The 12,782-nt window shown below is 37.8% G+C and overlaps 1 protein-coding gene across 5 annotated transcripts in view; it reads right to left on the bottom strand.

The window, feature by feature from the left end:
- Window positions 1–12,782, bottom strand: part of ATP8A2 (ATPase phospholipid transporting 8A2) — a 330,711-nt gene that overhangs the window by 277,689 nt on the left and 40,240 nt on the right. For 4 of the 5 annotated variants that reach the window (XM_051780106.1, XM_051780107.1, XM_051780110.1 and 1 more), the window contains 5 exons: window positions 6,616–6,715; window positions 5,921–6,019; window positions 5,034–5,079; window positions 1,999–2,039; window positions 177–250 (listed from right to left, as the gene is read on the bottom strand). In XM_051780106.1, the coding sequence (XP_051636066.1) occupies window positions 177–250; window positions 1,999–2,039; window positions 5,034–5,079; window positions 5,921–6,019; window positions 6,616–6,715 (360 nt within the window). Of the gene's footprint in view, window positions 1–176; window positions 251–1,998; window positions 2,040–5,033; window positions 5,080–5,920; window positions 6,020–6,615; window positions 6,716–12,782 lie in introns of those variants that run through there. The other variant, XM_051780111.1, reaches the window with a different exon arrangement.

The raw sequence follows: 12,782 nt of genomic DNA, 5'->3' as shown, positions 1-12,782 counted from the left end.
GATACATGAATCATTGCCTAGTAAAGCAGTGTTTTGACATTGCTGAAATTTCATTTTAGATGTGGAGTAGAATTAGTGCCATCTGATGTCTGGTTTTATTAATAACAAATACAGAGACTTAAGTCCTCTGCACCTCAGTTCATCAGACACATCATTTCCACACCCATTCTGGATACCTGGTAGATATAATGATCATGTCTGCTGGAAGATGTTGCCCATTGGTGACCTTCACAATATCGCCTACTGCTACCTGTGGTCAGGAGTACAGTAGCATGGAAAAGAAAAACAAACAGTTTGCTTGTCTGGAATGTTAGTTTGTTATTTTCTTTCACCCAGTCAGAAGAACAGCATCATGCACAGAACAGCTAGAGACAGTGCTTCTGAAAGTCAGAGTACTTTTCACTGCAATTGTTAACTTCTGTGGCTTATATTTAATAAAACTTAGTTTTTTCTTTAATTCTGCCATTATCCAAATTTAAGGGTTTTTCTTTAGTTTTATTTAACATACTGAAAACTTCGTCACGGGAAAAAAAAAAAAAACATCTTTAAACTTCACCTCAAGTATCAAGAGTTTCTTCTACTCATACTCTATATTACTTACCCACCCAATCCTCACTATCATTTTCCTTTAATTCTCCATAGATGCACTGCTTGTACTAGCCACTAGCAAGTAGTATCATCTCTACAGATATATAACATAATCCAGTTCTTCCCTGACATAGTTACATGACATATGCAGAGTTCAGAACTCTAGAATACTGAAGGCCCAAGAATTAACACCACCTTTAATTAGTCACATGCATGGGACTTTCATTCTAAAAAGAATCAAGTAGCACTCTCAAAACAGTAAAACAGGTTTGCTTGATGAGCATCAGGCTGTTTGGTGCCAATGCACTGCTGCAAGTCTGAAATGGGCTTAAAATACTTCTAAGACATTAATTTTTACAAATTGAAACAGATGGCATGTTTGAACAAGCAGATTCATTAGTTTTACTCTGATCCCACTGAAAATAAATTTCCTATCAATTTCAGCACAAAAAAAAAAAATCAGAAGTCTGCCTTAAAGTGACCAAAGTGGTTAGCACAGAACTGTTATTCCCTAACAATAAATGCAGGCCTGGACAACATGCAGATACAGTCACAGGTCGATTCAGGAAGTGCTCAATGCTATTTAAAAAAAAACAGATTCCAGGCTTAGCTTTAAGATAAATTTACCACCTTTTCTACAAAAATACAACATGGAACTGCATGAACAGGAACCAACACAAGCCACCACAAGCCCTGGTAATCTTTAGTTTCTACTATAGCCTAACACTTCAGCAGGATTGCTTTTAAGTGTCTTGAGACTGATGTCATTTCCCAGAGGTTTTAACAGGGGGCACGTTCTCCTCAACTATTAGCTAAGAGGGCTAATTTTTTCCTTTAAAAGGCATTAAGAGCCACAATTAGATCAATATATCCTAAGGCATTTCAGCAACTTCCAAGTCCTAGAGACAAAGCTGACCAGATCCTTGCAGAGGGCTTCACAGAACATGGGTCCCAAGTGCCTCAGTAGCAGCAGAGCCTGTGTTCCTTATTTGAACAAGCAGCTTACTAATTAGTCTCAAAACCTGGGAACCTTTTAGCACAGGCAGCAAAGCAAGACTCTTTTAGATTTGCAGGGGAGGTACAGTATTGCAGTGAAAGTTACTCTTGTAGATGTTGACTACAAACAAAATACTCTTTACAGTTTACATATTAACTACACAAGCAAAACCACAATGGTTCATTAGCATTTGACTGTAACATAGTATTAGGTTTTAAAGATGGGTACTCAGGTGACTTGCTCAGGGCGATTTTGACTACTGCAACAGAACCGATCCCTCCCACCAGCCCCATCCCAAGAGACAAGAGAACTCTCACATCCTGCACATTAATTCTAAGCCTCCGAATTCATTCTGGCAAGAGTAATTCTTCAACAGCTACTTTTATTCCCTCCCATCCCCAGGTTTTATTTACCTCTTTCCACATAATGTTCTGCCACATCCCATTTCTTAGAACTGGAAAGAAAGTTTAAAGTTATATTATAGGATAAATGGTCACAATTCAGACAAATTTCAAAACAACTATATCAGCAGTAGCAAGCACTGACCAGAACAGGAACTAACATACAGATCAGAACTGTACTTTTCAGAAGCTGAGACAATACTTTTGTCTACAGTTGTAGGCTCATGAATCCAAGAACAAGGAAGAATCTACCCTTCATATTTATATAATTTTTATCCCCTGCTAGACAACAGTTGGCGGCCTGATTTCTTCTTGGCATCATTTCACACTAACCTGCAGACGGGCAGCATTGCTTCTTGTGGGAAGTGACCTTCCTTAAAACAAAAGGCATTACTGCCCACTGTCAAGAAGTATTAGGAAGCATCTGTGAATGACTTACCACAGAATTTTCGCTTCTCATCTTATTTCTGGCATTTTATTCATAATATTTTGACTCTGACACATCCACCTTCACTACCATTACCAACTGCCCATGTAAGGCTGAATCTTAAACGCCAAGCAGGCTCAAAGCCCTGCTGAAAACAAATGACCAAATTCAGCAGAAGGAAAATCCCAGCTGTTGAAGTTCACATTGAAATTTTTGGGTTGCAATTTTGCACTTTCTACTGTGCTTAACTCCAAAGGACAGAAAAGGACAGGTCTGCTCTAGAATACTTACAGGATAAAATTGATAAATTATTCATTGTCAAAAGGTACCTGGTTAAAATAATGAAGGACAAGTACCTAAAAAGACTGTTCCAACTCAAAAATAATTTCAATATAAACCTTCTATCTAAGACTTTCTAAGACTAAAACCCAGTGTACTGGTGTTCCAGATCTAGGACTTAATGCTGTCACTCACACCTAGACACGTAGGGCCATTTCAAGTGCGGCTCCTGAAGGGCAAGCATCTCCCATCAGACTTGTGCCACAGTTTGCTAGCCCTGTGTGTGTCTACTATTTAAGTGCACCCCCTATAGCATTAAATGCTCATGACTTAGTTCTGTTATTTGACAATGGGAGGACCAATACATCAGAAAGGTTATTACTGAGCCCTCTACATCTATGCAATGTGCTGCTGAGGGGCTTCATCTGGATTACAACTAGTCTGGTTTGATTCAACATCATCTCCATATACAAATGCATGAAGCCACCAAAGATATGAAACACTGGCTCAGAGCCTAACAGGCTCCATCTCCTAATGGAAACTTACAGTGCTCACCTAGAGCAGAACTTTCAGTTTAGTTTGCTCTGAAGTGAATTTAATTCCTACATACCAAAGCCACTCTGCAAAGCAAACCAATGTTTTCCATGGTAAATTTAATACAGCAAAGGCCTTTTGAAGATACCCCACTGCTCTAAAAAACCAAACATGAAGATAAATTAAAATCCTATATAAATGCTGCTGAAATAAGCAACTGGCCTTTACAGGCAGCAGAGCTCAGGACACAGCCAAGCAGAGAGCAGGTGTCTACTTCTCAGTGAGCTCAACTGCTCTCTGTACTGAATGCATTGATTAGACATCACTCGGCTATAAGAGGAACCTAAAGGCACACAGAGAACCTAAATTTAATTCATCTTAATCCCACTCTGAACCTAAATTAGCTTTTCATTCTGATAATACACGTTTCAAGGATGAGCTCTTTAGCCTTCCTCTTAAGAAGTACAAGGATATAATTTTAAGTATCAGATGGAAAATTTATTTTGAGTATTCAAATGTAAAAAATAAAACCTGAACTAAAGTAATTTTCAAGTGCTTAGTTCAGCTTAGCTCCATTAGAATACTTTGTTTTCTTTAAGGTTGTCTGTCCACAATAACTGTGATAAACTTTCCTTGAAGTGTTTGTTATCAGGTGTTCTCTAGCTACAAATTAATTACAACTGGCTCTCTAACCTTAGAAAGGACCATCTTTCTTATTACCTATAACAAGGCCTGTTATGCTACACGAACTTAATTGCCAATTTGCAATGACTAATAAATACAGTGTTTGAAACAAGTTTCAAGTGTATACAGCACTTGAAACATCTCGTAGAGACTCTTTTAGAGAAATTACCTCGGAGAACTGGTAAAGCAATGCTTTTTGATGAAGATACAAACTTAATGATCAACCCAAATTTTCAAGCACCAAATTCACTTCGAGTAACAGGCATAACGTTTGCAGGACTATCTGAAGCAGAGAGCTAGCAGGTTGTTCACTTCCCCATGTGTTCCTCTATCTTTTTGATACTTCAGGTATATGTGTTTGGGAGGAAGGGGCTCTACTCAAGAGTTCAAATCCCGGTGATCCTGTTTCCCCTGCAGATCTGCACAAAGGAACAGAAGAGAAGCTGTCCAACATGGGAACATGGACCTGCCCTATGGCATGGGCCGATCACAGGGTGGTCATTGATAAGCTCTACCTATTTTCTGTACAGGTTTTTGGTTAAGGGAGATGAAGAAAATCAAAGTGATGTCTTCAGGTACAGAGTGCCAACGAGTGTTAATACATTAGGGAGACTCACAGGCATTCAGTAGATATCAGTGTTAAAATTTATTTCAGTGACACTTCAGGAAAGTAAAGCTACAAAATTCCCAGACTTCTTATGTTTTATGGACAGCAGCACTTAAAAAAATGACTTAAAATTCTTTTAACACCAACTCGTAGTGTTTCAGGGGGTTGTTGGCTTTTTTTTTGGGGGGGGTATGGGGGAAAGGATGGAGTCTGGCAGAGAAGAAAATTGCTCGATTTTCTCAGAGGACCTGAGAACTACATACCTTTGGACAATCTTGACATTACATGAACTTATAAATTCTAATAATCCCCCCAATGCCTCACCCTTAAGTGTCAGACAATGATCAGCCTAAAACATTCTGCAAAGTAAAATCCTAACATATCCTAAAATACAGGTAACTACCAAGTCCACAAGACATGCATTTCCCACCATCAGGACTGTTAAAACAACAGAATTGTTCAAAAGGAAGTATTCACTGTTTGCACTTTAAGTATTTAAAGAGTGTCTAGTCTTACCTACTGTTTTCTTTTTATTCACTGCACTGTCTGCCTTATGCCTTTTCTGCAAGGAAACAAAACATTTATTACACCTCATGACACTTCATTACAAATTCCAAAACCATTAGAGCTAAAACAAGACAAACTGCAAGACGATACATTGGGTAATTTCTGCCTTTATATTTTTGTTATTGGTTTGCTTTTGGATTTGTTTTTTTTTGTTGTGGGGGTTTTTTTTAAGCCACACAGATCATCCAAGTCTACGTGGCTTATAAAACAGTGTAATGTAACTTCAGACTGAGTCAGGCTCAAACCTGACTTCCAATGGCAAAAAAGTATATCTCAAACCAGTTTTTTGGAAGAAAAAAGGAACAATAAGGAGCACTGTATTTAGATAGCAGTTGAACTACACATTCTATGTGCTGTTGTTTAGACTGATACCTAAATAATTTTTTTCATCAGTACTTCACAAGCAGAAAGACCTTTTTTTGATAAATGGTATCCAAGCATGTTAGTGCAGATTTCCCCCAAAACAGGATGCTCTGTGCTCAGGTTGCTTGCTTCCTCCCTGCCCGCATTTTCCAGACCATCTAAAAAGGCTACATATTTGTCAGGACTCCAGCATTGCACACTTAGTGTCTTTCTAATAAAAGCATGAATAAGCAAATTTGAAGAGGTAAAAACAAGCATCCTGATTTCTACTGTTTTCTTTTTCATCATGTGTAATGAAAATATTTATCTCAGTGGGCTACAGAAATTCTAGTCAAGTTCAGAGCTTTGGAAGTCAAAAGGATCTTTTGCTGCTGTTAAACGATGACTCAAGACTACAGAGATGCATGGCCTTATGGCATTTTATAGCTTTTTTTTTGAAACATTAGCACAGCCTTCCCCATAGCCATACTCACGTAGTCTTCTATGATTTCTTTGATGCCAGCAACTGTTAAAATAAATAGCAATGGCACCAAGGTGGTATACCTTCCTGTTGGAGAGACATCTGGAATTTGCTGTGAACAGAGGGAAAAGAGATACCCATTTTATATTTGTATTTAAAATTAATTTCCAGTGAATTAGAATTTTCTGTAAAGCTCTCGGAAGAGAGAACACAGAGCTTTCTGATTTGTTTCTGACTGCCACCCAATTTCAGTGGGCAAACTAGCCTAAGGTCTCAGTAGGTTTGAAGAAACGATACCATAAAGTTACAAGATACAGTTGCAGTAACCTGCCTTTTATTCTATTTCTCTTCTCTTCAGAAGAAAAGCATTCAAATGATGTAATTCACATGGAAGCAGGGATAACCCGAACTATCTAAACAGCAGTTTCACAAGAATTCACACATTCTTTTCTCACTATGGTCAATAGTTCCATGTTTTATGACAATACTTATTTTTACTTCATAAGAAAAAAAGGAGTTTGACTTTACAAACTACTTCAAAAAGAGTATCTAAATTGTCTTCCAATTTCAATTACCTAACACATACCTAATTAATATGACTATTAAAATATGCTTAAGAATTTATTTGCAGTTAAGAATAATAACTGAAATAACTTGTATTGCCTTACTATTTCAATTTATAAGCAAGACAAAGCAATAAAACAATACCTGCAATAAGGCAATGAAGAGGAAGAATGCATTTGCAGCTTTTCTTATCTGCTCATACAGGAATCGAGGTAGAAATGTCACCACACTGTACTTGGCTGTGCTGCAGGTTAGAAAATTTTCATCTTAGTACTTCATCAGAATATCACAGATCATGACTAAAAAGCTGGAAGTAGTCTTCAAAAAGCCAGCGTCAGAAAGTAATTCTAAGATAAAGTCAAGGCATATTTAGAACACGAAGGAAATAAGTTGTTTGTGTTATGATAAAGAGCTGTATCAAACAAAAGAGCTATCACAGACCCAAGAGGCTGACAGTTCCACTTTCATCACTAGTACCTCTATTATCAGATGAACTAACAGAGAATTTACAATCTATACAAACTTCAGCACCATGAACAGGCAATCATTCATCTCAGTTACAAGCACTTGATCAGGTACTTACCCTTCATCAAAACATGGAATTTAAATGCTGGAGGAGACAAAGTCAAATACGAGAGAAACTCTACAGTGACGTTTTTAAAATGCCTCGCTTCCTAGTTCAAAACCACTCTACACTCAGCTACAAATAATCCTTCAGAACAATATTCACTTTTTCAGATTAATTTCTAATTAATTTCTAATTAATTAATTTCTAATTAATCTATGTCATCTATGTAATTTCTTGTACTCTTCACATCAAATCCATAATGGGCATGAATACAACTTCAGAAAAAAAGTCTCCAAGACGACATCATGATGATTTAACCATTCCATTTTCAAATTAAAGTAAGCCACCCATGCTGCCAAGTTACCAAAACAAACCTAAAAGAGATTAAGATTCTTGATCTTGCAAAGTCCTCACTCTCTGAACACATTACTTACAACCTATTTATCTACATACCTTTTTGAGACAGTGCAAGGAAACTCACCACATTGCAGAACCTGTCTGAGCTGTGCAAGTGACCAAGTCTATCCAGTAGCACAGTGTTCCATTACACAAGGAAAAAATATTTTTAGAGTACAAAGCACAACTCTACCCTACTTTTCCCCATCCAATTAGCACTGAACATTTCTCCGCTATAACTACTGGGCATCAGCATGAGTTGGAGTTTTAACAACTGAGCACTTGCAGCTCCATATGCCTTGCAAAGGCCAGACAAGCAGTGACAGGAGTTTTGAGGTATTATTTTGTTTGGTTGTCTTGGTTTCAGGTTTGGGGTTTTTTGGGTTTTTTTGTTTGTGTTTGTGTTTGGTTTTGGTTTTTAAAGAAGTCTTGTGTTTCCAAGGAATAAGGATCATTAAGTTACTCTCTTCAAGAAAAAAAAGAGAAATTGTTTCCCAGTTGCTGTTTTACTGAAGCTTCCTAGAAGTGCCAAGAGCACCTTTCCATTATGCCTGGTCCTTTCTCTACCTCCAATAAACCTTCCAGGTCAACCAACATCCACAGCATTACTATTCAAAAATCATGAAGGACTAGTATAATCAAATGCTTTAGCTAGAGGATCTGCCTTTCACAATGGATTGCTATGCATAAAACTCTTACTACAACCCACAAGCAGCTATGTTTAGTGGGGTTCTCTTACCTTTGTTTGTACGAGCTTAGAGAACTACATTCTCTGAGTCAACTTATTTTCTTTAAGCATTTTCCTTTTCCTCTTATCTTTCCCATCCCCAACTCCAAGACATCTAATGAGACACTGCTGCATCTTCCAAAATCAAGCAGTAATGAGATACAAGCACAATCGGTGGGGCAAGAGAAAAAAAAATCAAGATCAACCAAAAAACAAACAGTTAAGATGCATCTATCACTTAGTTTTTTCTTCAAGCACCTACAAATCCCTACTGTACTTCATGAAAATCAGATATTACTTTAACTGGATGTCTTATAAAAGGAAACATGACAGCATTTCTATCACTACAGCCTACAGACTTCGTATTGCTACAACCACTCAGCAGAATCATGTATGATACATATAATCAAATACCCAGTGTGATATTTTACAGAAATTTCAGATGGATGGACTTCAACACAGATCCTATTAACTAAGCCAACTGAGTGAAATCATGCATCCAGGCTTAAAGCATGTAACATAGTCCAGTTATATAAATGACATTACTTCCTTGAAGTACTTTTTAATTTCTTCCAACTGTAAGTATTTTTTTGTCTCATGTGTAATAACCTTCCTTTAATACAGGACATAATTAAACACATCTCAGAATTACCTTGTGACTTAAAAATATGGGTTAACCAAGTTAACAGTTTAGACCTAAAAGTGAACGGCCCAAGCAGGACTAATGAAAAAAATCAAGCATTGGTAGACATTATATCAGAAGAGTATTCCTCTGGATATCCGATTGCTATGACTAAACTAAAGGAAAAATTTTTCTGACTGCAACCAAACTGCAACATTTATTAAGAACATTCTACCACTTACCAACTTCATGGTTAGCTGGTCCAAACACAATTCTTACTCTAACAGTTGTGTTAATGCCAACGCAATAAGGTTCTTTTTAAAGTTTTGTACATCCTAAGTCACTCTGTGTTTTCTGTTGCTTAAGTAACACGACAGATGACTACAGAAAATATATACCACTGCAATTACAGATGACTACAGAAAATATATACCACTGTAATTACAGATGGCTACATTCCGCTGTTACCATACAGTAACCATGTGTATGTATAAAAAGCAGGTACATATTATTCAAAAAGAAAACTTCCTACCAAAAGCTAATAGTCTAACCTGGGCAGAAGTATTCAATTGATTTGGCTCTGAAGAACAGTACTTAAAAGGACAAATACAATTCTTAAAAATAATATAAAAAAGCTTTGTGCTCCCTCCCAAGAGATAGATGCATTGTAGATGACTTCAGAATAATCAAAGCTCAGGAAAATTAAAATCTACAGGTGAATAGCTAAAAAAAAAAAAAAAAAAAAAAAAAAATCAATCAGCTCACTCATACCAGAGTTTTGGTCACTAAAGATAAATATCTGCACAGGCTAGCCCAAATCAGAGTCATCTTGTTTTCAAAGTGGCTGGTACCCAAATCAAAGAATAGGAGGTCTGCAGTTCACAGAACAGGCTGTGGCAGGGACGGTGAGGGGAGCAATGGAGGAAACCAAACAACAAACTGGTGTTTCCTGAAGCAACAGCTGTTAACTATGCAAACCTTGCTTAACCAAACAAATTTAACATTTAAACAGGTGTGCAAACATTAGAAGAGACATCTCCTCTATACCTGCAACCTAATTTGTATAAGTCAAGCTTCAAGTTATACCACTGGGCAAGTTGGGAGAAACAGTACCAAATCCTGTTAAACAAATGAGTTTGGATACACATGAGTACAGCTGAAAGAGTCTGGTCCCACTCTTTTTAGGCCAGCACAGAGATTTTTCTCAAAGTAATCACTATATAATTTGGAAAAAGTTGGTGTCATTCACATACTTAAACCTACTACCATATTACTTAAGTATTACTTAGTAATTAAGTATTATTATAACACTCAAATGAAAAGTAGCAAAAAGTGCACTGAGAACTCAGTAGTAGTTTTCCAGCATACTTCCTCCATTCTTTCATATGTAATTTTTGCACAATCACTTCCGCTGTTGCCATTTTCCCTGTGTCTCAAAAACATTTTATAAAGTCAAGTTTTACTTTACTGCATAATCCCTGAAGAGGAAAACTTTGTCAGTAATCGAAGCAGAGCAGTTATGTCCTTGAGACACATATGTGTGCTGGCAATGTGCAGCTGAACACAGCTCTGCATTTTCACAGTCAGCCATCTAAAGCTCTTCCAACCCTTCCTTTAGAATGACAACTCTTGAGATGAACTTCACCTTCAGGATAATCATGATTAAGAAAACAGAACCTCCTTGAGACACATGTGGTCCCATCTCCAGGGGTGATAAGTACAGCAAACTTATCCTAGGCAGTATTCACCCATAGCTACTCATGCCACAGTTCACACACTTGAAATACTCTCCAGAGCTTAAGAATGAATACTGCTTGGTGTTGGTGATTTTAATACAATTTGCAGAAACACTTACTAAGAAAGGCTGGCACAGACATCTGAACCACAGCAAAGAGGCTGGGTAACTAAAGTGCATGTTACAGACTTGAACTCTTCTCTCACCAAACAGGCTTTGTTTCCATTAACACGTACAAAAGATCAGATGCCCTGTAACAGAGGAGGAAGAAAAAAAAAACAACCCAACACCCAAAAAATCCAAGACAATCTGCTTGAATTAAGAGCTCAAACACTGTCTTCAGTGCAATGCTGTGGGCATGCTAAGGTCCTGCCAGGCACGACACTTAATAGCAAGTCTGACATCAGCATCTAAGGTTCTGCTACAAGTCTCAGAAGCAGTGTGACACAAGCTACCTCCAGGCAGTCACCATTGCTGCAGGAGGCATAGCAGCAAGCTTTACACATTTCAAGTGATATTAACAGAAAAAACAACATTCAGTTACTACTCTGAGTACAGAGAAAACCCATTCATAGGAACATCTCACCAACAAACAATGCTGCCATGCAGAATACTGAGGAGGTTGCTCTAAATCCAAGTGCTATGATCAAAGCTCTAGTAGGGCTTCAGCACGCATAGCAGCTTCTCTGGAGGCAGACATTGCAAGCAATGAATGTCCCCCCTTCCTCCTCCTTTCCTTAGCTTTTATACCTGAGTTGACATCATATGGTATGGATGATTAGTTTGGGTCAGCTGGCCTACTTGTGTCCCCTCCCAGGATCCTTCCCAGGGAGAAGGAAGGAATGTTGAGAGATGGTTCTGGTGGCTATGCCAGCACTGCTCAGCAGTAGCCAAAATACTGGTGTGTTATCAACATCTTTCTAGTTAACAATGCAAAGCACAGCACTGTGACTGCAATAACCAATGTAATTGATATCACCCAAGTAAGTACTACTTCCACTAGAAAAGCCTCCTACAGTAATGCTCATGGCAGCTTTAATATAGAGCAGGCACTACCATAACTGCTTACACTCAGTTTAACCTAGAAACCATGACTGCGTGGTCACATTTAATAGAAGCAGTAGCACTTTTGCTTCCAAATCCTGTACCCTGGAGGCTTTTCCTAAGGCATGCAAATAGAAAAAGCCTTTCCATTTATTCTCTAGTCATGAAATCCCTACAGGAATGGGACCAGATTCCTGGCTATTTTTCAGTAACAAATACATTAAAGGAAGACTGTTTAGAAACAGTACCAAAAGCTCTGAAGGCATGATACTATTTCAGCATACTTGTCAGGTCATCACTACAGAAACACACCCTTGCTTTTCAGTAGCCCTGTTGGCAAATAGAACTCAATAAAAATAGAGCTGACCAGAACAGTTAACCTCAAAATACTACTGTCTAATAAAGTCAGTTCAGTATCACATTTAGTTACTATGCAAACAGAAGATAGCCTTCACACAGTATCAACGTGTGAAGATGACTGAAAAAAATATCAAACAAGTCACATAAGGTAGCTAGCTGACTAAAAGCCAGTGTTAACTTGAGGTTTTAAAGCCATTTTTTAACACCACAACTTAAGCAGCTTTTATTTTAGTGACAAGCAGAGGGATGGTAGAAGAGATTAATATTTAGTCAGTCCTGAGAGAAACGTGATTATCTTTAAAATCCAGAGAAACTAAGTGGAATGCAGTTGTTACAGTCCTTAAGCTCTATTTAGGTCCACTTAAGAGAACGTCTTGCTTTCCTACCTTTCTCTGAAGACCACTAGTAGTCAGTGAAGTCCGTAGCACAGACTCGACTAACCGTGATTTATTATACTTGCCACCTCTAAGTCCTGAAACACACCTGCTTTGACTCCACCCTTATTCAAACCTAACAGACAATCACCAAAAACATTTAGTTTCTTCTTGTTCACCTATTTCTCTGGACGGAGATCACCAACAGTGGAGGAATACATAAAAAAAGCAGAGTCACAGGAGAAAAAACTCACTACTGAATATGGGCCAGCATTTAGTCAACAAATATGTGGGAAAACAGTTTTGTTTGTATTAAGTCAGACTCCATTTAAGTTTTGGCTCCAGAGTCTGAAAGTCACTTAAATGGTGACTTTATCTAAGAAGAGGAAGAAGGGTACCCAGTTTAAATCTCCTGCTGTGTTGCTACTGCTGATTTATGAACTTTATCACGCAAAAAAAATCCAAAACAATTTCAAGAGACCAGA

The sequence above is a fragment of the Manacus candei genome, unplaced genomic scaffold (genome assembly GCF_025592945.1).
Source record: "Manacus candei isolate 608988 ecotype Guabito, Panama unplaced genomic scaffold, ASM2559294v1 h1tg000014l, whole genome shotgun sequence".
NCBI lineage: Eukaryota > Metazoa > Chordata > Aves > Passeriformes > Pipridae > Manacus > Manacus candei.
Note: the sequence above shows the minus strand (reverse complement) of the source record. Positions and strands in the feature narration are given on the sequence as shown.